Source organism: Poecilia mexicana, unplaced genomic scaffold (genome assembly GCF_051168715.1).
Source record: "Poecilia mexicana isolate PSO_F unplaced genomic scaffold, ASM5116871v1 scaffold_19, whole genome shotgun sequence".
NCBI lineage: Eukaryota > Metazoa > Chordata > Actinopteri > Cyprinodontiformes > Poeciliidae > Poecilia > Poecilia mexicana.
Window position 1 is genome coordinate 25956800 of NW_028263388.1, and position 25809 is coordinate 25982608.

The 25809-nt window shown below is 39.4% G+C and overlaps 2 protein-coding genes and 1 long non-coding RNA gene across 4 annotated transcripts; 1 reads left to right on the forward strand and 2 right to left on the reverse strand.

Moving 5' to 3' along the window:
- Window positions 1–6169, reverse strand: minpp1b (multiple inositol-polyphosphate phosphatase 1b). Its single transcript, XM_014979628.2, has 7 exons — window positions 5636–6169; window positions 5216–5407; window positions 3891–4091; window positions 3589–3686; window positions 2875–3005; window positions 2660–2793; window positions 1–1472 (listed from the first exon to the last, which is right to left on the reverse strand). Exons 1-7 carry the CDS (start codon window positions 6036–6038, stop codon window positions 1219–1221), a joined length of 1413 nt encoding a protein of 470 aa, XP_014835114.1. The 5' UTR covers window positions 6039–6169; the 3' UTR covers window positions 1–1218.
- Window positions 6170–14582: 8413 nt separating this feature from the next.
- On the reverse strand, window positions 14583–25456 carry acta2 (actin alpha 2, smooth muscle). 2 transcript variants are annotated; one of them, XM_014977082.2, is made up of 9 exons: window positions 25302–25456; window positions 21734–21913; window positions 21522–21650; window positions 17056–17166; window positions 16334–16418; window positions 16061–16222; window positions 15762–15953; window positions 15428–15609; window positions 14583–15121 (listed from the first exon to the last, which is right to left on the reverse strand). In XM_014977082.2, exons 2-9 carry the CDS (start codon window positions 21860–21862, stop codon window positions 14978–14980), a joined length of 1134 nt encoding a protein of 377 aa, XP_014832568.1. In that variant the 5' UTR covers window positions 21863–21913; window positions 25302–25456; the 3' UTR covers window positions 14583–14977. The 2 variants fall into 2 exon arrangements, with proteins under 2 accessions (XP_014832568.1, XP_014832569.1); XM_014977083.2 differs by having other exon boundaries at window positions 21734–21895; window positions 25302–25419.
- Window positions 19484–21113, forward strand: LOC148153799 (uncharacterized). The gene is made up of 2 exons (XR_015761526.1): window positions 19484–19631; window positions 19985–21113. It is a non-coding gene; the product is annotated as an uncharacterized LOC148153799 (long non-coding RNA).
- Window positions 25457–25809: the final 353 nt, after the last annotated feature.

The following is a 25809-nucleotide window of genomic DNA, read 5'->3' on the forward strand; positions in this document are numbered from 1 at the left end:
TTTAATCTGAAAATCTTGCTTTATTAAAGCTTTAATTCAGAAACATTTGGAACCAAAAGCACCCTGAAAACTTATTTGGCACATACACCAATTATTTCACCCACAAGATATTTTCTAAACCCAGAGCAGGAATTTGTGCAGTCACAATTTCAAAACTGTTAATATGTAAATTTGATAAAAAAAAAAAAAATGTTTTAAATATTAGTTGAAACTGTCACTATGTTGCAACACTATGGGTTGAGGCAGATAAGCTGTGAAAAAAAATTGTGGTCCTATGCCTTCTCCCAGTGCTAACTAGAAGCGACCAATCAGAGCCAGGAGGAGGGCTCTGTAAATGCTGTTTACGAAAGTAAACAGCATTTACAGAGCTGTTTAAGGTAAGCTTTAATTAATTTATTTTATACCTGGCTTTCATGAAGCTGCTGTATAAGCTACAACATAGCCTGCCAGGAAAGTTCAGGATAATTGTCATGGCCACCAATAAAGGTCCTGTAACATCAAATTATTTCTCTGCCATCAACACATTTAGCAGCACATACAGGAATTGATTGACAGCTCCAAGACTTTCCTCTTGGCTACCGACTGGCAGCGGTGCATTTTTGCAGACTGCAATAGTAGCTGCAATCTATGAAGAGAGATCCATCTTTACATATGCTCATATTATGCTGTCATGGCATAGCAACGGTTTTAACAAATATGTAGAAAACATTTTAAATAAAAGTTACATACTGCTGCTTTAAATAAAACCTGAGTCAGCAAGAAATTAATTTAAAGCTTCAGACAGAATCCCAGATTAAAGAGTCAGTTAAAAAATTAGAGTAAGGCCTTGCTGCAATATTCTTTGTATTCATCTAAATACAATTTCAGTAAATTTCAGCTAGTTGAGTGGAACACAGAGATTTTTCCAGTTGATTACATTAATATTTTTGTATGCAGAGGCTGGAAATGGTACAGAAACTGTTTGCTATTGAAAAGAGCTGGTAGATATCTGGATGCCTTTAAACAGCAGTTTATGAAAAGAAATCACTTCAATGGAGTGTCACAGCTCCACTAAGAGGGAATAATCACTCCAGTCAGTTTTTGCAACACTTAAGAAAGTTCAGACCTTGAAGAGCAGTTTTGCAGCTACAGTATCTGATTGGATGATGCCTGAGTGAGTTTGAGGCTTTGTCACCAGGTGGATTAAGACAGAATAAGATTGTGTAAGGGTTAAAGCTGTCAAAGCTCAGTGTTGGGTCCCCGGCCTTCGGGTTTCCTCTCACACTCTGTGTTGAAGTCACAGCCATCTAGCAGGTAGCGGTATGCTGCACGAACATCCCTGTAGAGTGGTGCATCCTCAGTCTGAAAGTTTGGAAAGCGTAGTGGAGTCTCATTGATGAGCAGCTGTAGTCGGGGGCCACGCTGACAGTCATAGAGAACGAAGAGCAGGTTGGCAGCGTATGGAATGATGCGACTGGTCCGGAAACTTCTTCCTATAGAGAGATGTGCAGTTATTGTTCTGAACAGGACATGTTCATTTGAAAACACTATGTGACTTCTGAAGGCAGTTGGTTACAGTCGATTAAAAAAAAAGTTGATTTTAAAAATCTCTATTGAAATCTCTTTACTCTTTAGAGTAAGGAGAGCTGAATAAAGATTTTATTAGCTTTATGTCATGTTATTATTCCCTAATCAAAAACATAGCTAGAGTGTCGCCTTGATTCTTTCATGCATGTTTGAGAACTCCTTGAATTTCCTGTGGCAGTCATTCAGAGGTGTTTGTGTTTGCTCCCACAGGACGCTGAGTATTTCCACAAAGCTCCTCTTGGAGCTGTAGTCTCCAGCTGAGCTTCTACCTCACAATACACCTTCATCCTCACCTCCCTCACACAGCTCTAACAGAGTAGCAGCAGTTAGCAAGCACCTAACTTGCTAATTGCAAGTTAGCTGGTGTGATTAACATACACGCTAATTCTCAGTTCTACGCTCCCAACAATGGTTGCTAACGTCATAGTGAGAAGCATTATTGTGATGACAGAGTGTCAAAGAGTAGGAACTTAAGGAGACAGAGACCCGATATTAAGGCTTCAAATTATGAAGTCTAATTTCTTTTAAGTTATCTTTGACATACGGCATAACAACCGAAGATAACATAGTTGATTGATTGTGCTATAAAATGGCACTGTTTGCCTGTAACCCCGTCCCCCAAAAAAACAAAAAAAAAACCCAATATACTACCATTTTAATAATTCCGCTGACCATCCCAGTATGGTGTAAACTCTATTTATTATAAAATATATTTTTTTTAAATAAATAAATAAATAAATGCTTTCTTTTATTTAGTAATTTGGGTGAAATTTTGAGTATGTCCAGAAAGGAGTCAGCTTTTCCTATTTTTTTTTAAAATGTCTTTTTAGCATAAAGTTTCCCCCAACACTTCTAGATGCCTTCAAATTTTACTAAACTTTTTTCCTTTTTTACTTATTTTTACATAACATAGAATTAAAAGATGCTTCTAGCACTCCAGTGTTTTGTCATTTTAAGAAAATTTCCTTGTAAAAATTCATCTTTCCTTTATGGAAAAAGTGAGACCTTTTTTTGTTCCAAAAATGGGAACCTTCCTGGCATGTAGAAAGAAATAAATACACATTTCAAATTTGATAAATGTCAGGCTTCATACCATGCTGTGAGTGGTAGTTGCTAGCAGTGGGCAGAGTCTGGTCTTTGTACAGTCCAAGTAGGGAGATGAGGGGGATGAGCGTCTCAGCATGTCCCACCAAGACAGAGGCTGGTTCTGGCCCTGCCTCGGTGGATCTGGAATCAACCAGGATTCAGTCAATTAACAATAGGGAATCAATAAGGGGGTTCCTAGAGCTTAGTCAGGGAACACCCCACCTGCGAGGACGACCAGCTTTATCTAGAGTCCTGAAAATGTGATGGAAGAGCGGACAGCTGGACAGACTGCTGATTAAGTGACCATGAGAGCGCTTCCAGAATTGCTTCAGATCAAAACTGTACTCCAACACCTGCAGAAAAATGATAAGGAGAAAACAGCATCAAAAATCATTGATCAGTTTAATCTATTCTGGTCTTTGTTCAAGATCCCAGATGATAAACCTCAGAACCAACATTTTTCCTGATTGAAAATCCAAAATGAATCAGAACAAATCTCTGTTTCTGCCTCCAGAGGGTAACCCTTTTGACCAAACTGTGTTCCAATTCAAAGAGTCTAAATGCCTGGACCAAGCTTTTCAACTTTCCATTTCTGATCAACCATTTTGCTTTTGTAGTAGGGAAAACTTTAAACTTGACCTTAAAAGTTTAAGGTGTGAACACCTTGTCTTATAAGAAAAGATGTGCATCCTAACATGTTCATAACATTTTGCTAAGGTTGGTTTCTGCTACCTAGACAGACATTACTGAAGGCACCCTTCACTTTGCTCACCCACACCTGAATTGATTCAAACTTTATTTTTGATAATTCAGCATTTTAAACCAAAGTAAACTGAGGTTCACTGTGAGTTTACTGAGAAATAATGCATTTCCTTGCAATTTTTTTTGTTTTATATCAATTTTGCAAATATCTTTCAGAAAATATTGCTCTCATACCTTTGCATCACTCTCATCAAACAGGAAGCACCATGGTGAGTGGATGGATTTGATGGACAGTTCGTAGGAACAGATGAAGAACGCTGCTTCCACCAAGTCTAGAAGTGCCAGAAAGGGGAAAAAAAGGTCAAAGGGAACATTCCTTTCTAACATTACAATCTGATAGAGTGACTAAACACACAGAATGAGAAAAACATCTGCAAAATTGGTAAAAAGAAAAAAAAGAGAAATGTTGTAATATTCTTCAACTTCCAAGTACTATATTACATCTCTAACTTGAGGGAATGCCTCTCGGCTCCTACCTGGGGTGAGTAGGTGAAGAGAAAGGCCAAGTTTCTCAGCCAACCTCCTCCTCACTGCCTGCATTTCCTCGCCATGTTTGAACTTCTCAACTTCCAGCAGCGCAGTGTGGTTGTTCTCCACGCCTTCCACATAACCACGGCAACGCTCAAAGAAGCGCATTAGTTCATCATCCACCTCATGGTTGTATCCTTGAGCACTGTCTGTAAGGGCAGAGGTCAGAGGTCAACATTTTAGGTAAAAGACTTGTCAGGTGTTCTAACTATCTGTGCTACTCATCAATCTGTCCTACCTTGTGGTAATGCGCATGCACACATTGATGCTATGTCACATACTTCTTACTCAGCAGATTTCTTATCAATACATCCTACCTGTGGAAGTTTCGTTTCATCTGTTTTATTTCGTCAAAGATTAAGGCAAGCTTTAATTAATTTATTTTATACCTGGCTTTCATTTAGCTGCTGTATTACTTCATGTTTTAAGTTTACATGACAGGCAACTTGTAACCATATTTGTAAATGGCTTTATTTGTCATCCGCAATGTCTTTACTTTACTGTATACTGTAAGCAAGAAAGTCATTACTTGTCGTCAGTCATGTGAATCAGGACAAAATACGTTGTTTTTGTGGGACATTTTGTCCTCATTTAAAATATAGGGCCTTTAATTTTTTTTTTATTAAACCTTGTCAAATAGAGCATGCTGGTAGCGTTATTATGTGGTATTGAAGCTGTTTATGTCGATGGTGTAATAGTTTTAGTGCATCAACATGTGCTACTTCTGTATTTTATAACATTCAAATGAAGGAATCTGCTGCAGCAAAATGTGCTACCCACATATTTACCAGGTAAAATATTTGGATGGAGTTTTGGTAGATCATTATGTGGAACCATGTGTATTTTATGAAGGTAGGATTCTAATATGAGGTTTAGTGCATCTAAATGTATTAGCTTTACATATTAAAACAGGCACGTTATTCTCAAGAAGGATATTAGTGCAATTACATAAGTAGGTATTTTAAACAGGTTCAGGTGGTTTTAGAAAAGTTTTCGTCATTCACATATTTTTATGCTACGTATCACTGCTAAGCGCCACTTAAATACCGTCATTTAAATAATGATTTCCGATTATTATATTTAACATTGACACTGACTGATAAGGTCTTTGGTATGTAAACATGACGGTAGTGGTTTTCGAAAGGTAGCAGCGACCGACAGGCATAGTACAGACTTTCCTATCGTAGCGCTGATCTGACGAGATAGCACAGACAGTCGGAACACCAGAATATATTTCAGTGGTGGCAGCAGCAGCAGCAGTGGTGACTGTCACCATGGCAACCCCAGTGTTGCTGCAGACCCTCCTGGAATGCCTCCACGCTGCTCACACAGCGATGCTTAGAGCTGGTCACAAAGTGGATTCTCCTCTTCCTCACATTTTCTTCCGACAGCAGAGATGGTAACAAAGTGGCCAGCCGCTGGGCCAGGAACTGGAGGTCTTCCCTACCCTTCCTCACCAGCCGACCTGATTAAGAGGCATAAGAGGATTCATTTTTCTGGAATATTTAAAAATTCTAGATGCAAATTATTATTTTTAAAAAGGCCTGATTTTTTTTTATCCTGTGTAATGTAAATCCATTTTTTCTTCTTTTATTACCTTAAATTCATCTTCAGATTTTTACTTGAAAAATATTTCCTGAAAAGAAATTCCCTGCAAAAGTTGCCAGCAAAAACTCCAGTCTAGAATGCTTACCGTCCATGTCCTCGGTGTACCAGGGTTCCCAACGGTTCCGGAGCTCAACCAGCCAGCCAGTGGAGCTCTCTGAGGTTCTGGAAGTTTCATTCTGGAGTAGCTCGCTTAGTCTGTGTATTCTGCGGATGTTCTTGATGGTAGGAAACCGACTACCATGTCTAATGATGGCGGTCACGTGGAATGGGGTGCAAAACTCACCTGGCGGGGGTCTGAGGACCGAGGTGTTCACGGTTAAAGGGTCTCGGAGTAGGTTCGGCTTCACCTCCTCATAGCGAGTCTTAGTTCCGAAGTAAGTGGCAATACTAGGGACATCCGGTATTTCCGCGGAAGAGCAGAATTCAACGGTTTGAATTAGGCTGAGAGCCGCCAGCCACAGGAATCCGTGTGTTCCGATATGTAACATATCAGCTGATACCTTTGTTTGCCGTGTTTATGTTCCCAGATATGACAACAGGACCTTCTAGATGCCTTTTAAGGACCCCTTATTTTTTACAGATCAACCGAATCGAACCAGGAAGTCAGAGACTGAAACGTAGCCATAGATATCATAGACATAATATAAGGATAGACGCCTCATGGACCGCTCTCGCCTACTGTCGCTGACGAGATTTAGGGCGGCCATCTTGGAGCGGTACACCACTCTACTCAGCGTTATGTGTTTAAAAGCACAATGATGTATCAGTGCATTTAATCGATCATAACACGCTTTTTTGTTACTGGAAACCATATTCAAACATCTATCAAAGCTACATTTATAACCAATTAACCAATTGTATTTTTAATACATAGTTCATCATATTTAAATATGCTTAGTGGCTATAACAATAGAATAGGAATGGAATATTCTGATATCGATGTATGAAGAGCATATTACAAAGCACACAGCCGTTCATAATTTATTTAATAAATTATTTAGTAATATCAACACATATTTATATAAAAATACAAACACAAATTAATAAAGATTAATAATGGCACAAATAATGATTAATACTGAATATATATATATATATATATTTATATATATATATATATATATATATATATATATATATATTTTTTTTTTTTTTTTTTTTTTTTTTCTTTTCAGCCGACGAGATTCATCCGTGCTGCTTACTTTTGACAGTGTGAAAGAATTACATATAAATAATAGTCTTTACCACCTGTGTAAACTTTGCTGGTGAATGTTATAACACATAATATAAGTTTTATAATATGTGTTATATTGTTTCATTTCTAATATAGGCTCTTGTGTCAGATAATCTAAGTCAATGTTAGAGAATAATTAATTTTTTTAGATTTACAGACTCAGTTAGTCTTCATAGCGGGGCTGAACCCATATTACACTGTAGCTAATATTAGCTGGTATCTCGCCGGTGGACATAAATACAGTAAAGTAATATTCTAATCACAATATATACACAATAATATGTCCATCTTACTTGTGAAATGTTGTCTGTGGAGCCCTCACATCAATAATCCATAGATCCGAACAACAATATCCCTCAGTGCTGAGGTATCTTCTGCTGTTTGGATTGAGCAAAGTAGGAGGGACGACCGCTCCAAGATGGCCGCCGTATTTCCTGCGCCGGAGCGGCCAATGCGGGGTCTACTCTTATATTATGTCTATGATAGATACGAATACGCCCTTAGTTTTTTTTCTCCTCCTCCTTCTTCTTCTTTTCTATTATGGGCAAGCAACTTTGAGGTAGTACTTCCACCTACTGTACATGAGTGAGTAGCAACACTACTTTACATCCATTAAATTCTATTTTCTTATTTTGTATTCTGAAGATAAATAAATAATGCTTTCCTTAATCTGCAAATATCCACTATGTTTCCTTCATTTCCCACTATCCTCCATTTCTGTCCTGTCCTTCCAACCATTCTTCTCAATTTGTCCCTTTCAGCCTCATATGTTTTACAATTCATTCATGCATGTTCTAGATCAGGGGTCCCCAAACTTTTTCCTGCGAGGGCCACATAGCTGTTCCTTTCTCTAGTCGGGGGCCGGTCTCAGGTTTTGTAGAAAGAAACCTTAGAAAATTCTTGTCTAGGGGGGGGGAGAGCGCGACGACACATTCGCGCTTTTAGATAGATTTTTACCCAGAATGCAAATGGAAAAAACCGTGAGTGAAACGGTGACTGGGACTGACTAGTATGTATTCCATTGAGGGAAAGTTAGTTTCACTTCTGCTCAAAAGCCCCCTGGTGGTTGAAGAAAAATCCACATATAAACCGGAAAATACAATATATGAAAAAAAAACACTGAATGCTCTCTGGTATGAGGAGGCGGGCCGGATCCGGTGTTACGTCAATCCGCGTTTCCCCATCAGATACGGTTCCCCCTTCGTCTTCTTGCCGCTCCGCCCCGCCCACGCGGCAAAATAGGCGCGTGCTCGTGACGAGCACTGACAAAGCACGCGCGTAGCAAGCACGCGCTTGTTCGGCGCGCTTGTCTGAGGAACTACGGACACCGTGAAAGCTCAAACATGTTTCGGCAAAGTTGTCACACTTTCTTCACGTTTTTTGCGGGAAACTAATAGTAATAATACTAATAATTATAATAAATATGTTATACATATTATAATTATAATAAATAATATATATTTTATACATATTATAATTATAATACATAATATATGTTATATATATTATAATATTATATATGTATATATATATATATATATGGCCATCTTTCACCCATCAGATACCGTTTTCCCTGTTTTAAAGTGGGGGAAACGGTATGTGATGGGAGATTTATGGCCATCAGATAGCGTTCCCCCACTTTAAAACAGGGGAAACGGTATCTGATGGAGACATTTCACCCATCAGATAGCGTTCCCCCTGTTTTACAGTGGGGGAACGGTATCTGATGGCCACATTTCACCCATCAGATAGCGTTCCCCCTGTTTTACAGTGGGGGAACACTATCTGATGGGTGATTTTAACATAGGGGGAACGCTATCTGATGGGTGAACTGTGGCCATCAGATACCGTTCCCCCACTGTAAAACAGGGGGAACGCTATCTGATGGGTGAAATGTCTCCATCAGATACCGTTCCCCCACTGTAAAACAGGGGGGACGCTATCTGATGGGTGATTTTAACATAGGGGGAACGCTATCTGATGGGTGAAATGTGGCCAACAGATACCGTTCCCCCACTGTAAAACAGGGGGAACGCTATCTGATGGGTGAACTGTGGCTATCAGATAGTGTTCCCCCACTGTAAAACAGGGGGAACGCTATCTGATGGGTGAAATATGGCCATGAGATACCTTTTCCCCACTGTAAAACAGGGGGAACGCTATCTGATGGGTGAACTGTGGCCATCAGATAGCGTTCCCCCACTGTAAAACAGGGGGAACGCTATCTGATGGGTGAAATGTCTCCATCAGATACCGTTCCCCCACTGTAAAACAGGGGGGACGCTATCTAATGGGTGAAATGTCTCCATCAGATACCGTTCCCCCACTGTAAAACAAGGGGAACACTATCTGATGGGTGATTTTAACATAGGGGGAACGCTATCTGATGGGTGAAATGTGGCCAACAGATACCGTTCCCCCACTGTAAAACAGGGGGAACGCTATCTAATGGGTGAAATCTCCATCAGATACCGTTCCCCCACTGTAAAACAAGGGGAACACTATCTGATGGGTGATTTTAACATAGGGGGAACACTATCTGATGGGTGAAATGTGGCCATCCGATACCGTTCCCCCACTTTAAAACAGGGGAAACGGTATCTGATGGGTAATATTGAGCATTAAATTGCATTGCCCTGTTTTTAATTCATATAGCACTAGGCTATCTATCTATCTATCATAGTTATAATATATACAACATATTATAATTATAATATATACAACATATTATAATTATAATATATACAACATATATATATATATATTATAATTATAATATATATAACATATATTATGTATTATAATTATAATATATGTATAAAATATATATTATTTATTATAATTATAATATGTATAACATATATATTTATTATATTTATTATAATTATTAGTATTATTACTATTAGTTTCCCGCAAAAACGTGAAGAAAGTGTGACAACTTTGCCGAAACATGTTGTTTGAGCTTTCACGGTGTCCGTAGTTCCTCAGACAAGCGCGCCGAACAAGCGCGTGCTTGCTACGCGCGTGCTTTCTCAGTGCTCGTCACGAGCACGCGCCTATTTTGCCGCGTGGGAGGGGCGGAGCGGCAAGAAGACGACGGGGAACCGTATCTGATGGGGAAACGCGGATTGACGTAACACCGGCATTGTTCAGGGGTCCGGACCAAATGACGTGGCGGGCCGGATCCGGCCCGCGGGCCGTAGTTTGGGGACCCCTGTTCTAGATTAGCGGTTCTTAACGTGGGCGGTACCGCCCCCCGGGGGGCGTTGAGAGGACGCTGGTGGAAATCTTTACAAAATGTGGGCGCTGGGTTTCCTTTGGGGGGCGTTTGGTCGAAGCAGGGGCGCGGTATAGGGGGGGAAAGTGATGACAATTCTAGGGACCCTGACCAAAAGTGATGACAATTCTAGGGGCCCTGACCAACAGGGGGCCATCCACAATTTATTTATTTATTTTTTGTTCATAGAAATTAAAAAAAAAAAAAAAAAAAAATCGGGGCCCTGTCAATTATAAAATTAATCATATTGTACTTTCAAAGATTGTTTTAAGCAGTAAAAATTTAATGTTCCCACTCTCCGATAAAAAAAACAACCACATCCATATTTGACCTGAACCGCCCTTTCTGCGTTAAATGGTTCGTTCCTGCTTGGAGCGCCTCAGAGTGACGCTGTTAGCTGCAGATAGTGGAAGACAAGAACGACTGTGGCAATTACTATGCTGCTAAGAAAAGTTTCATAGCTTTTCTTATCAGCATAGTAACTGTCACAATTCTATCCAGTTGGTAAGAAATCAAAACATCCATTCAACAAAAATAGAAAACACAATGTTACATTAATACTGCAGTTCGAGAACAGTCTCATCTTCGTGTTAAACACCAAATTCATTTCCAAGAAGACGTGCAGACATCCGAAACACAGCCGAGTTCTCTAACTGATGCTATTTCAAATTTGTACTCTATTTAAAAAAAAAAAAAAAATAGATGGTAGGTTCCGCATCAGTTCAGCGTTACACCGGCTGATGACGTTGCTGTGATTCACTTTGTCTTGTATTTTTGTACATATGTTTCGGCAGTTCTGTGATCATGTCAAAGCAGCAGCTTATATTAAAAACTGTTTTATTTCCGTTTGAAAGCTTCCCGCTTCCATGGAAGGACAACAGAAAATCGCTCTTATAAACATGTAATTACTAAAATCACGATACCCTCACTGTGTATCCCTCTGAAAAATTAACCCATTTAAATCCCTCCATGTGTGATACCACGATAGAGAGCGTTCATTTTGTAGCGTTAACACCGGTGCTGTAAGTGGTCCGGTATGAAGCGGGTGTGATAGAACAACGGTACCACAGCACTTTTAACTTTCAATAATCAGAATACCGAAATTGTTTCCGTCGTTTTAAAAGGTTTATGTCAGTCTGCCTTTTCCCCAGCAGCAGGTGATGAGTGAAGATTAATGGTGGTGAGCGTCAATAAACGATAAAATAAATCTAGCAACAGGAAATAAACTAAAGTGGACATAGCAATAAACCAAGAGAGGATAATACTAATCAAAGGAAACTAAATGAAATGAATGAAGAACAAAATGCAAGAATAAACTAAGAAACTAAAGTAAATACAGAGGAATAACCTGGTATGGCAAGACCTTTCGATCAAAACTTAATACAGAGACTGTATGGCAAGAATAAACAGACACTATTTCTAGATAAAAGGTAAAATAATATTGTTGAAGTGCCATGGGTTTGTTGAGACCACATCTAATACTTAGAATAAATATATCTTACAAACCATAACAGTAAATAACTTATCACTTATTTATGTTTTTAATTAGATTTGATACATTTATTTCTTCAATATTATTTTTCATGTCAGTGTTAATGTCATGAGGCTGACGACTCCATGACACTTTCAGTTTGACTCATTAGGATTTGATTAAGAACCAGATTTGTTCTTTGCAATTTCTGTCCAGTAAAACTATTAATCTATAAATCAATAGACAGATCTATATAAAGATATAATATAGGTTTGGTGGATTGATCAGGTCTCGGTGGAATGAATGTGGTTTGGGTGTCTTTTCAGGCTGAAGCTGTTCCCCAGGTCGGCCAGAACGGTGTGTTGTGAAAATGAAGAGTGACTTTGTGAAACCAGATCTCAGCATGAATGAATCTGATAATCATTACTCTCCTAGCGACTAGTGGGAAGGGCTTAGTAAAGAAAAAAAAAAAAAATCCTCAAATTAAATCCAGGTAAAATGATGAGACAACAAACTGAACACTTTGAAAAGCTAGTGCCGACTTTGTGGAGACTGCCTTCACAAAGATGAACATATTGTTAAAAAATGTTGAAAAATTGACTGACTGAATCACAAGCAACAAAAAAGCAAGTGCAGGGAGATGATCCAAGTCTGAAACCCACAAAGGAGAGTCTAAACTACATGAACTTGCTGACAATTTTTCCAAAACTGTTTTGATCAAGGGTCTGAACCCAGAAAAAGCAGGCCTGGAGGTTTTTAAATGTAGCAACAGAGGCTGTCCCTCCTCACATGCACATAAAAAGGAGGCTCTACCGCACGGTATCAAACCATAACTCAGATAGAGCCTTACCGCGAGTCCCCGCACCAAGAAAAATGAAAAAATAGGAAAATAGGAAGTGTTTACAACTCTGTGCGTGCATTCTGGGTTATGGACCCGTAATACATATACAACAAGCTAGACTAGATTGGAAAAATAAAACCAACTAAGGATGAAAGAGAAAAAGCAGCGAGAGCAGCAAGAGAGGCTTGCTGTTCTCTTGAATCCTACTGAAAGAATATGGAATTATTTCAGTTGAACTTTCAGGTCAACTGAAAGACAACCTTAAACACAGAAAAAGGACGACACTTTTTCATGAATGTGTGAGAAGTTAAATTCTCTCTGCAACCAGAACAGTAACAACATAGGCTCCCACAGCCTCACCAAAACAAAGATAAAACTCACACACACATAGAGCCAGAGCCTGTCTCTGCTCAGAACTCTAATTAGTACCACAGACACAGAGGAAAAGGTGTTATATGTGTCAAAACTCAAGGCCCACGAGCCAAATCCAGCCCACCAGAAGGTTTGTGTTGCCTTCTGGACTGTAGAAATACAGTTTTTGATACAGCGATGGTGTGTTTAACTGATATTTTGCCAATCAGCAGTTTTGAATGTATTTTGCCAGATTGGATCAAGGTGAACAAATGTATAATATTTGATTTCAGGAGGTGCTCATCGCATGCACAGAGAGCCATTTAATCATATTTTAACAACTTTATAATGGGCTTTATCAGTACATTCTGCCATAAGCCAGTTTTTAATTAAATTTTGATCTTGGAATGCATCAAAATGAAAATAAAATTGACATATTTGCTCCAGATGTTGACAAAAAAAAAAAAAACAGGTTTAGAAACACACACACTCTCACAAAAGAACTATAACCTCTGCTAGTGAACTTAATGTGACCTCTAAACTGTTCTGTGCACATGCCCAACTTTTCATTGTTTCAGTTGCACATGGAGCTTAAAATCAAAATTGACAACAGATGTTTGATCCCTGACCAGTACATTTGTTTGGTTCACTCAGAATTGAATTCTCCTCATTAAGCTCTTCACATTTTCATCATGACATCATGAGACTAAGACATCCTACTGTGTAACGGTACCGGATTCAGTGAGACTGTAAGAGTCAGAAAGTGATTGAAGTGGATGTCCTTAAGGCACATCCCTCACCTCTAAATAATGGGGTTACAAATAGTTTATCTATAGATTCTGCTGTTCAGTATATCCAATATTCAAATGAATATCTGATTGTTTTTTGATAACTTTGAGATTAATAACTGTTACTGATTAATTTTGACACAAATATTAATTGTGTAGCTTATCTAATTATTATTTCTTCCCTTCTGGTTAGAAACACAGAAGGGACTAGTGCTATGTATTGACTGTAGCACTAGTCAATACATAGACTAGTCCTTCCATCCGTCCGTCCATTTTCTTCTGCTTATCCGGGATTGGGTCGCGGGGGCAGCAGCCTAAGAAGGGAGGCCCAGACTTCCCTCTCCCCAGCCACTTCTTCCAGCTCCTCCAGGGAAGAAGTGCCCAACGCTGGGCCTCCCTTGACATAGTCCCTCCTGTGTGTCCTGGATCTTCCTCGGGGCTTCCTCCCGGTGGGCCGTGCCCGGTACACCTCACCAGGAAGGCGTCCAGGAGGCATCCTGACCAGATGCCCGAGCCACCTCAACTGGCTCCTCTCGTGCTCCTCCACATAGACTAGTGCTACAGTTAAAAATCCACGAGGCTTTATTAGTTGGCATTTCTACTTCTCTGCCTACTGGTGCAACTTCAGCATTGTGTTCGCTGTAGTGAGACATCTTCATTGATTCACTGCAAATAATACTAATTTAGACTAAACAAGTCAACCAAAGTAATGAAAACATCAATACACTGCTTCAGTATTTGACATTTAAAACATGAAATAGAAAAACAAAACTGTTTTCAAACCTTAGTTGTTTACGTCCTGCTGTTGTCTTTTGTTTCAGAGGTAACATTATGTATATTAATTTATCAGGTTGTTTAAAGATTTGCTAACTTGCAAAAATATCACCTAACAGCCAACACAATATCAGCAATAGCATTTATCAATCCCAAGCAACCAACACATCTAAACTGCTTCCATCATTATTGTACAGTTTATGATGTAACATCTGCTTTACGATGAAGAGATTTTTGCCTTTAAAACTGATTGCTATGACAACAAAGATAATCAACAGTTACATGAAGGACAAGAATTATTTGTGTTTTATTGGAGCTCTTTATTTCTTCCTGGAAGGTCATGTCTGTGGTGCTTACACACCTTTGGAAAAACCACGCCTCCTGATCATCTGTTGTACACTCTGTGACATCATCATAAGGCTGTGTAAAATGTGCTCTGCTCCTCACCAACATTTAAGGTTATTTTCGAAGCAAAATTAGAACCAGCATGGAAAAGGAATCGGGTAGGGCACAACTGGAGTAAAAGGTGTTGTTACAGTGACAGGACAAAGTAGCAGATTCACAGTTTGAATTGGGCTGATCTAGAGTGTAGTTGCTGGTGCTCAGTGCAGGTTAAACTAAAGGCAGTGCTGAAGCTGGAAACTGAAGGGAGGCTGCAGAGCACATCAATCTGAGGAAGGGAGTGGATTCTTTAAAAGCACTTTCGGTGGACAATGGAGGGTCCAGCCTCATCGTACTCCTGTTTACTGATCCACATCTGCTGAAAAGTAGAGAGGGAGGCCAGGATAGAGCCACCAATCCACACAGAGTACTTCCTCTCTGGGGGGGCAATGATCTGAGGGACAAAGTTAAATGTTAAATATCTTAAAACATAAATAATATCTCAACATTTGTTCTATCAAGAGGACAAATAAATTTTTTGAAATACATGTGAAGTTCCATTGGGTATAATTATTTAGATTATTCTGTTTACCAAGAAGTCCATAAACCCATGAACATATTTTCTTTTTAGCAACTACATATAAAGACAACAGATAACTGACTTTTGTTGGAAGGAAGTTATATATTCATTTTCATTCTGTCACATTAAAAGCCTAGACTCATTCTGGAATCTGGGATTGATTATGAGCTGAGAGCTGACCTTAATCTTCATAGTGCTGGGAGCCAGCGCTGTGATCTCCTTCTGCATCCGATCAGCTATTCCCGGGTACATGGTGGTTCCTCCTGACAGCACATTGTTGGCATACAAGTCTTTACGGATGTCAATGTCGCACTTCATGATGCTGTTGTAGGTTGTCTCATGGATTCCAGCCGACTCCATGCCTGCAGGAAGATTGAAACACCAATATGTGGCTGTGTGCTAATGAATAATAATAATAATAAAAACAGCTGTTTTGTTCAAACTATGATTTTTTTTTATCATCAGTTAACCAGACAACTAACAACTAATATGAAAACATGAAAATATGACTGACCAATGAATGATGGCTGGAAGAGTGTCTCTGGGCAGCGGAACCTCTCATTGCCAATGGTGATCACTTGACCATCAGGAAGCTCGTAGCTTTTTTCAAGAGAAGATGAAGTGGCTGCCGTTGCCATCTCATTCTCGAAGTCCAAGGCCACATAGCACAGCTTCTCCTTAATGTCACGCACAATCTCTCTCTCAGCTGCAGGACAAATGACATGGTGAACCAGACACATCTGTGTGATGGGGTATCATGAAAGTTAAGATTGATCAAGGTGCAAGTACAGGTGTATCATTGAAGGGGCATACCTGTGGTGACAAAACTGTAGCCTCTCTCGGTTAGAATCTTCATGAGGTAGTCTGTAAGGTCGCGGCCCGCCAGATCCAACCTCATGATTGCATGTGGTAGGGCGTAGCCCTCATATATTGGGACGTTGTGGGTGACACCATCACCGGAGTCCAGCACAATACCTGAACGACAGAAAGGAGGCATAACTCAGCTGGTTTCAACCTTTGCTCTGTATCAAACATATTTCATAGTGGTCTTAAGGAAGAAGGAGAAGGAAGAGTGTACGATCCAACCTGTGGTGCGTCCAGAGGCGTACAGCGACAGGACTGCCTGGATGGCCACGTACATGGCAGGAACATTAAAAGTCTCAAACATGATCTGAACACAGATATTAAATTTACATCAGTAGGGACATAGAGCAATCAGAGTTACTTAATTTATTCTTCAACTTTAACTGAGACCAAGAGATATGTTACATAGCATCAGATTTATTTTATCTAACTTCAACAACACATTCCAGTTGTACATCTGACTAGAGGAGTTGTGCACCAGTGATGAACCTTTCTGCATGTCACTGGTTAGAAACACTCAGGAAATTTTTAATGAAATGTAATTCAGTTGCAGCAGGGAATCCTGGCAAGTGCGGCCAGCATGTGAGAGGAACAAATGCTGCTGCAGGAGATGAAACTGTGTTTAGAGAACTGAGGACTGCTATTACAGATGTAATAGCATCTGTAATAGCAGATGTGCAGATATGCATCTGCACATCTGTAATAGCAGTCCTCAGTGACAGCAGCAGGAATATGTGATTAAACACTTCACAAGTTGTAAATTCAGATTACAAGCAAATCAGTAAATCAGCTGCAGAACACTTCAGCCTTCTGGACCATCACTGTGAACAGGCATGACAGATTAACTAGAACCTCCTATAGAATCTGTGGGTTTCATAGGTACCAGAGTGTCTCCAGTTCGGGTTGTATTTATGTACTTTTTTTGTATTTTGTACACAAACTACCTGAGTCATTTTCTCTCGGTTGGCTTTGGGGTTGAGCGGCGCCTCGGTCAGCAGGGTGGGATGTTCTTCTGGGGCAACTCGCAGCTCGTTGTAGAAAGAGTGATGCCAGATCTGGCCAATCAGAGAGCAGGAGCAGGTCAGGAAGTGCTGTGTGTGTGTACTTGTCTAGTTATCATATTTAGGACCTTTTCGGGTATATTTACTAACTTCTGAAGTCAAATGTACCTCATGGGGACCAAAGTCCAGTTCTAATACAGTGGACCTCCTTGTTTAGGATCAGGGACTAGGTTTAGAGGTAAGGCGCAAATTAGGTTTTGATTATGGGTTAGGGTTAAGAACAGACTGTAATGGTTAGGGTTAGGGAAAATGTCTGGGTTATGCATAAAAGTAGAAACTAAAATGAATGGAAGTCAATACATAGACTTAATATGGGTAAAAATACAAACTTCCCAGATAGCACAGGATGTTAAATCAACATTGAATTATAGTCAGAATGGTTGATTTTTGGTGGAAGTCGAAAACTGACGGTGGGTCAACCATCAAACAACCATCCTACTCTAGCCAATTAACTAACGTTGTAACTGTCATTGAATCAATGTTGTTTTTTGGTTGAAATCTAATAAATGAAATGCCGATGTCTGATCAACGTCTGATCAATGTTGATGCTGTTTTGTCACACCTCTTCCCCTTTTCTCCTCCTCATCAGAGCTCTGGGTGAGAGCATTTTATTACTGAGTGGGGGTTATCACATGTTTAATTAAGCACTGTAGAGGATAATGGGTGCTGATTCCTTTCTGTACATTTTCTTACTTGTTCATAAAAATTCTTACGAACTGTTTGTGTGTGATATATTGACAAAAAAATATCTACAACGTACTACAAGGAGTGGAGCGGTCCACCCCTGCTATTTACATGAGTAGGATATCCCAAACACACAGTCGCTTCGCTCTTGGCTTGTTGGCAAAAGATGTTAATTCAATGTTGAATTATGATCACAAAGGTTGAATTTTTGGTTAAGGTTAATGACAGAAGCTGGATCAACCATCAAACAACCATTCAATTCTAGCCAATTAACGAACGTTGAAAATGTGTCATTGAATCAATGTTGATTTATTGTCGATATCCATTGATTGAAATGCCAACATCGAATCCAGTGTGTTTCAGCACTGGTCCTCCAGGCCCTGCAAGTTTTAGGAATTTCCCTAATTCAGCACATATTATTTTAATTGACGTCTGAACAACGGAGTTTTGCTGAACTGTAAACACGCAGGTCAGTTTGCCTTGAGGACAAGGTTTGGGGAAGAACTAGTAATCTATGTTCAATCAATGTAAGCTGTTTTTCACAACCCTCCTGCCACCCGCCATTCAAACGCCGAACCCCTCTCTCTCCACCTGCCAAAGACGCACACACCCCTTTCCCCCCACTGCCCACCCCTCACCTGGCCCATCTACCCCTCAATCTCCCTCCCCCTTTCCACTCTCCTTCCCTCCTCCTTGGGCTCCAGGTGAAACAACTTTAATTTTAGGTGAGGGTTAATCACATTTTAACTTAAGCACTATGTGTCGACAACACTGAGTTGTGATTCCGTTCTGTACCCAGATACACATGATGGCAATTCAAAATTGAATTAATATCTTTTGCCAACAAGCCAATAGCAAAGCGGCTGTGTGATTGGAACATCCCACTCATGTAAATAGCAGGGGTGGACCGCTCCACTCCTTGTAGTACGTTGTAGATGTTTTTGTGTCAATATATCACACACACACAGTCTGTAAGAATTTTTATGAACAAGTAAGAAAATGTACAGAAAGGAATCAGCACCCATTATCCTCTACAGTGCTTAATTTAAAATGTTATAACTCCTACTCACTAATAAAATGCTCTCACCCAGAGCTCTGATGAGGAGGAGAGGAGGGGAGGGATGTGACAAAACAGCATACATTGATTCAACATTGATCAGATGTTGATCAGACATCAGCATTTCATTTATTAGATTTCAACCACAAAACATTGATTCAATGACTGTTTCAACATTGGTTACTTGGCTAGAATTGGATGGTTGTTTGATGGTTGATCAACTGTCAGTTGTTGACCTCAACCAAAAATCAACCATTCTGACTATAATTCAACGTTTATTTACCATCATGTGCAATCTGGGCAGTTTGTTGCAGCCTTCATCACCTCCTCATCTCCCCCTACTCCCTCCCAAACCTCCCCCACCCAGCCGCTCCTCCCAACCTTCTCCTCTTTACCCCCTCTCATCCCTTCTTCCCTCCCCCTCCTTGAGCTCTGGGTCAGAACATTTTATTACTAGGTGGGGGTTAATCATGTTTCAAATTAAGCACTACATGTTGAGAACAGTGGGTTGTGATTCCTTTCTGTACATTTTCTTACTTGTCTGTAAATATTATTACATAATGTGTTGACACAAAAACATCTACAAGTCTGTACTAGGAGTTGTACAGTCCACCTCCCCAATTTTACACTTGTGGTTTGTCCCAACCAAACAGCCACTTTGCTGCTGGCTTGTTTGCTACCGGCTTCTGAATTGAATTCTCCGCTGAGCACTTTTATGGTAAGTTTTTCAATATTACTTTGATCTTAAATGTGTTTATTGAAAAATAAGGGCATTGTTTTGTGCCCATAGTAATCCTGGTTATTTTGGGGCAAAACGGATATTTTTAATAATTGAGGTCATGTCTCCTTTTGTATTATTTTCATCCTACCCACCACTCTAGGCCTAAGTATGAAATCCTGCGAGATTTTGTGGGATTTGAGTTTTAAAAAAAAAAAATAGGGCGGGGCCTATTGTTTGGTCTGGGAGAGCATGTGGTGGACAAGAAAGTGTAAGGCTCGCTGCTCCAGGTGGGCTTTAAATTGTTGTGATAGTAATCACTTGTTTTTAACTTTTTATTATGATGTTCTTAGGGTCGTGCTTAAATGAGCCTCTGTACCAGAACAGCTGAGTTGGATGATTACATGACCGTCTGCAGCCATCAAGAAGTGCAGAAGGTTGTTAATCATCCACAGATTCAATCCAGGTGAGGCAGAAGGGAAACACTTAACATGTAAGGCAGGTAAAACACTGAACTAAACCTGCTAATGACTGATTCAGTCTGTTGATCCTTGGATTGGTAACTGGTTAAACTGAACTGGATTATTGTTACTTGTGCAGGATCTTTATCAGCATGGACATTTTTGAATGAATTTAATCAACTTATTTGGAAATATTTGTAGCTAATGGAAGATTGAACCAATTATTTGATGGAAGCCTATTCTCTATAAATTATAAATAATTTTTCCAACTACAGTATAAATCACCTTTTGCTCTATCTATGTGTCTCTGGTGTGTTAAATCAACCCTGATCCTCCCTGAGTTTTATCTTTAGGTTTTCTGATAAACAGCCCTTTATTTTAAATATTGATTCCCTCATTTTAACAAGAGTGCAGCATCATAAATGCTACACTATACTGCAGCTTGATAGGTAAATGTAATTGTATATGTAAACATTAAGATAAATATTAATGAAAGATTCAGATGAATATTTAACAGTGAGTGTACATGGGGAACTATACGGTTTGCATCTGTTTTCAGACCTGTAACCAGTACACTGTTTAATATTTCAATGTCTTTCAGAACTTTTCAAATGTTTATCATCTTTCTAACCGGTGCCTTCCTCACTTTTATTTTTGTGTTTTTCAGCCACTGCTCTGCAGATTGCTCTGCAGGAGCTGACTCTTGAGGACTGAGTCAAGAGTCAGTCTTGAGTCTTGACTGGTGCGCTGGTGGTAAGCGCACCAGAATTACGCTTAATTCTGGTGCGTAATTACGCACCAGAATAGGAGGAAGGCATCGCAAGGAATCAAAGTGATGCCAACCAGAGTCAAACTGGGGTTACTGCAACTTGTACTGTTTCCCTGGTTCATACAGTACAAAGCTTAACCTCATGGATGCTGTTCTTCCATGGACAACAGACTGTTGTTCTGACAGTCAAAAAGGAATCAAATTTATGTTTACAGATCTGTCCCTCTTTTCTTAAATAAAATGTTATATCAATCCCATGTTGTCATTTTTAACCTTTTGTACACACAGTTTACCCATCATCTGCCAATAAAATACTGCTTAATACCAGTGAAGAAACTTTTAGTGGTATGTTATGATGTAGACCTATCAGACCTAAAAATGTACATAAATCCCTAGTTTTCATTCAATATAAAATCAACCCAAATCTGCATGTAGATCCACATTCAGATGACGGTTGAATCAATGTTGATTCCTAACTGATTCAATGTAGAATCAACACAAATATGCATGTAAATTGACATACAGATGTTGGTTGAATCAACATTACTATGTCAGTTATGATTGAAACCCTAACGATGATTCAATTTCTCTGCCTGACATTGCTTCAATGTTTCAATCATTCTGTGCTATCTGGGTTGTGTGTGTGCGTGTGTGTCAGACCTTCTCCATATCATCCCAGTTGGTTATGATTCCATGTTCAATAGGATACTTCAGGGTTAGGATTCCTCTCTTGCTCTGAGCCTCATCTCCCACATAGCTGTCCTTCTGTCCCATTCCCACCATCACTCCCTGACACAAATACACACAGTCTGTCAATGTACACCTTTCTCATTGTCTATGATTGCTGTAAGCATTAATCACTGAACAGTCACCTGGTGCCTGGGCCGTCCCACAATGGAGGGGAAGACGGCTCTGGGAGCGTCATCTCCAGCAAAACCCGCCTTACATAGACCAGATCCATTATCGCAGACCAGAGCAGTGCTCTCCTCATCATCACACATGGCTGCAGGGGGCACTGTGGACAAGCTGGAAACCTAAAAGAACGACTCACACTGATGAAGAGAGATGTGAGAAAGAGATGTGCTTTTACAGTTCAGAAAAATTAGAGCAGTATTCATCAACTTGATTATTGCTCATCAAATAAAACTCACTCAACCACCAATAATATGTATGTGTGTGTGTGTGTGTGTGTGTGTGTGTGCGTGTGTGTGTGTGTGTGTGTGTGTATATATATATAAAATTTCTGAACTATATATACTTCCACACATTATCTTGTAAATAATTTCTAATTCAGATTTTTATTTATTTTATTTAAATACAGGTTTGTTGTTTTCAAATAATTTCTCATGTTGAAGTTGTTTTCTGTGAACTTTTACATTGTAAAGGGTTAAAAGGTTTCTTCAAAAACAAAAAAACTGTTACATGGTTCAATGTCACTGTTCAGTAATAGTTAATAAATATTGATTAATGCAAAATTAGCTTAATAGGAAGATTTGGGGATACTCCGTTATCTGTCAGTTAAAGATGAAACAGTAAAAATGAGCCCAGAAACTAAAAATTTACCATCCAGTTCAACCAAATTTATTCTAAAATCACTTTTCTACATTAAAAACAGCAAAGAGGAAGAAAACCTGAATGAAATTTATCAGAGTTGTGCAGCATCACCAAAACTAGAGCTGGTAGGTAGTCACATGACCTTCTGCTCAGAGAAGACTTCCTATTTCGGTCATGAGTGGACTCCTGCCTGTGTTTGGTATGCTCTCTCTCTTTGTTAGCTCTGCCTTGCCCTGCCCCACTCCACTCCATCTGTCCTTCCTCATCTCTCCTCATGGTCCTCTCCCCGCACAGCACTTTGCTCCATATTTAGTCATGAACTCCAGGAACTGAATATTTCTGCTGGTTCTGGCTGCAGGACAGGCCTCTGTGCGTTAACATTGCTCTGAGTTCTGCCTGACACCCCTCTGTGCAGCTCCTGTTTTCCTAGTCAGTTAAATTGTTTCTCCATCTTTCTGAACTGTAAATTCCTTGTGCAGCAGCTGCTTCTGCTGATATGTCAGGACAACATCTCTGGAACATCACATTCTGCAGCTGAAGGTGCAGAATGGATAAACATATGCTTTGTCAGACAGTTACGACAGATACTGAGCAAGGTTCTACTGTGGTTTTCTGTTTACTTTTTAAGTTTAGGCTTACATTGACTGCAGAGAGTGCTTTAGCTTAACAGGCTTCATCTGTGTGTGTCTCAGCTTCATCCCTCTTAATGAATTTTAACTTCGAAGTGAAAGCATCAGAAGCACACAAATAAGAGAGTAATCTGATCCAAAATCAGCAGCAAACACAGAATACAAAGTAAGTAAAATAAATAAAAATAAGAACTTTTGCTTAACTCAAGTTTTTGTCCTCAGCTGCATGTACAGAAATTTATTTTTGCCAAAGAAAGATTATTATACTAAAATTATTTTTTTTCTATCTTCACTTTCAATTCTGATGAATGATTTTTTTATATAAACTCAGGTTACATAAATTTAATTATAAGTAAAAAATTAATTTCTAATCAGTTAACCACCCTAATGTTAGACCTTCCAAAATTCAAGTCCTAAAGCAGGCTTGGTAAATATTTTTGGTTGTAGCACAAATAAAACTCTAAGTGTTCTTCCAAACAATGGAAATGACTAAATGTTCCAGACACTGAGTTCCACATATATATTTATAATATTGTCTGGAAACAAGTATCTGAAGATGATGGAAAAGAAATCCTGATCAGATTGCAGCTGGATGGCAGGCCCAGTCTTGGTTTAGATTTACGTAGCTGGTACTGGTACTGGTCTCATCTGGAAAGTTATTTTTTCTAACCACTGCAAGTTGTTGGACCGAGCCCTTACCCAAATCTGGAAAGCTCCTATAGGTTCAGTAAGAAGCCAATCAGAAACCTGAATAGTGGCTGGAAAGATTCAGAAATCATCAGATCAGGAATATTTCTTTGTAGAGGTGACTGATAACAGAGACATATTTATTAGCTCCCACAATGGAGAATGATGCAGCAGAAATCAGAGGGATTTTGCTGATTGACTGACTGATTTTCTAATATAATGCTTCACAACAAGCATTATGGTTTAAGGTGACCAAAAACTTTACAATAAAAAAAAAACAAAAACACAGAAATAACAAAATGCCACTATGCTACATGGTATTAAAACCTTGTCTAGACATTAAGGTTGATCTTAGACTTCAACATTCCCAGGTCAGAGGTGGAGCGAAGGTTTGTTTGAGAGTTGGGGTGCTGCCACTGAAAAGGCCCAGTCACCTAGTCCTAGGGACATCTAATAAAAGGATGGATAGAAAGGTTTAAAAGCACATTTAAATAAGGACATTAAGAGCTTTATAAACAAACTATTTTATGGAGTTATTAGGTTGGAAAACACGCTGAAACCCCAAACTCCAAAATACAATGAGTATTCATTTTACATATTTATTTTAATGTGGTAATGAAAAGTCCTGTGGAATGTCTCAAAGATGCCCTCTGCTGGTGGATATTTTAATGAAACATAAGATAGTTTTTAGATTTTTTTTGTCTGATTTGATTTAGAGTTGAATGATATCAAATGGGCTCAGATGTTATGATATTCCAGTGTGTTTGAGACAGAGACTATCAATAATTTGGTCTCTTCTGTCACTGATAGAGAACATTACAAGGTCTGAACATTTGGACCAGAAGGCATCATATTTGGTTTATAAAAACAATTTACAATATTTTTATAAACCAATTTTTATCAATTGAACATCTACTGCAGAAACTAGGCTTTTCAGACATCATTAGGCTCTTAGCCAGAGTCAGAACTTGGGACACAGAGAGGTAAAGGAGTAACATCCTGACAATTTTCTTAACATAAGAAACTTCCAATGAGATCATGGACAGCACTTCACAAGAAAAAACATTCTTAGGCACAGAGAACATGATCCTCTCTTTGCAGGAGGAGAGAGGAGAACCAAAGACAGAGAAAACATAGGAATGTGATGTTTCATTCACAGGAAAGTGGGTAAACAAAAAGAAACTTTTCACTAATGGGAGAGAAAATGCAGGTAATAACTGAAGGAGAAAAGATGGTTTAGCAGATGTAACAATAAAGAGAGAAACTTGGAGAAATATGTTCACTGAGAAGAGCAGAAAACAGGAGAGAAGAGAAGAGGCGAAACAGCAGTAGCATAACGGAGGAGAGAGGAGTGAACATAAAGTAGGAGAAGTCAGAAATGAAGTGGAGAGGAATGGAATATTTTTCCTACTTTGAAGTGAATATGAAAGTTGTAGATTAAAGAGGTGTGTTGATGAGAGTTTTCCTAGAGATTAATTACAGAAAGAAGTAAATGATGGCGGAAGCCAGAATACATCATTCAGGAAAATAATCATGATCACATAGCAGAGTGCAGCTGAGGAGGTCTTACCGTGGCAGTGCAGGGTCTGCTGGGATGATGTGGGATGGGAGCAGGACAGAAGTGAGAGTCTAAGGCTCTGCCTCCCAGTTTATCAAGCCTCTACCTCCTCCATCCATCCTCAGTCCAAACAAGGCCGGGGCCTCCTCCTCATTCTCCTTCTTGCTGTCTCCTCTGCTCCTTTCCTTATAGGGCAGGACCCAAGGAAATAGCCAATCAGACAGCTGATGGCATCTGTGGACTTTCTCTCATCATTCACAGCATTCCTGTAGGAGGCAGACACAACTGAGCAGGAAAACTAGAGTGTCAAGGAAGAGTACTTTCATATTTTGATAATAGATACAGATTAAAGTACTCTGCTACTTTAGATCACTCTGTTAGTGAACTGGGTTATAGTACTCTAACACTTTCCTTTTAGTGCTCTCATATCGATTATACTACTGTGATCCTTAGGGGTAATTGTGCCTTAGTGGGTACAGTATTTGTCTGGTAAAGTTTTGGGATAAATTCCAGCTTCCCC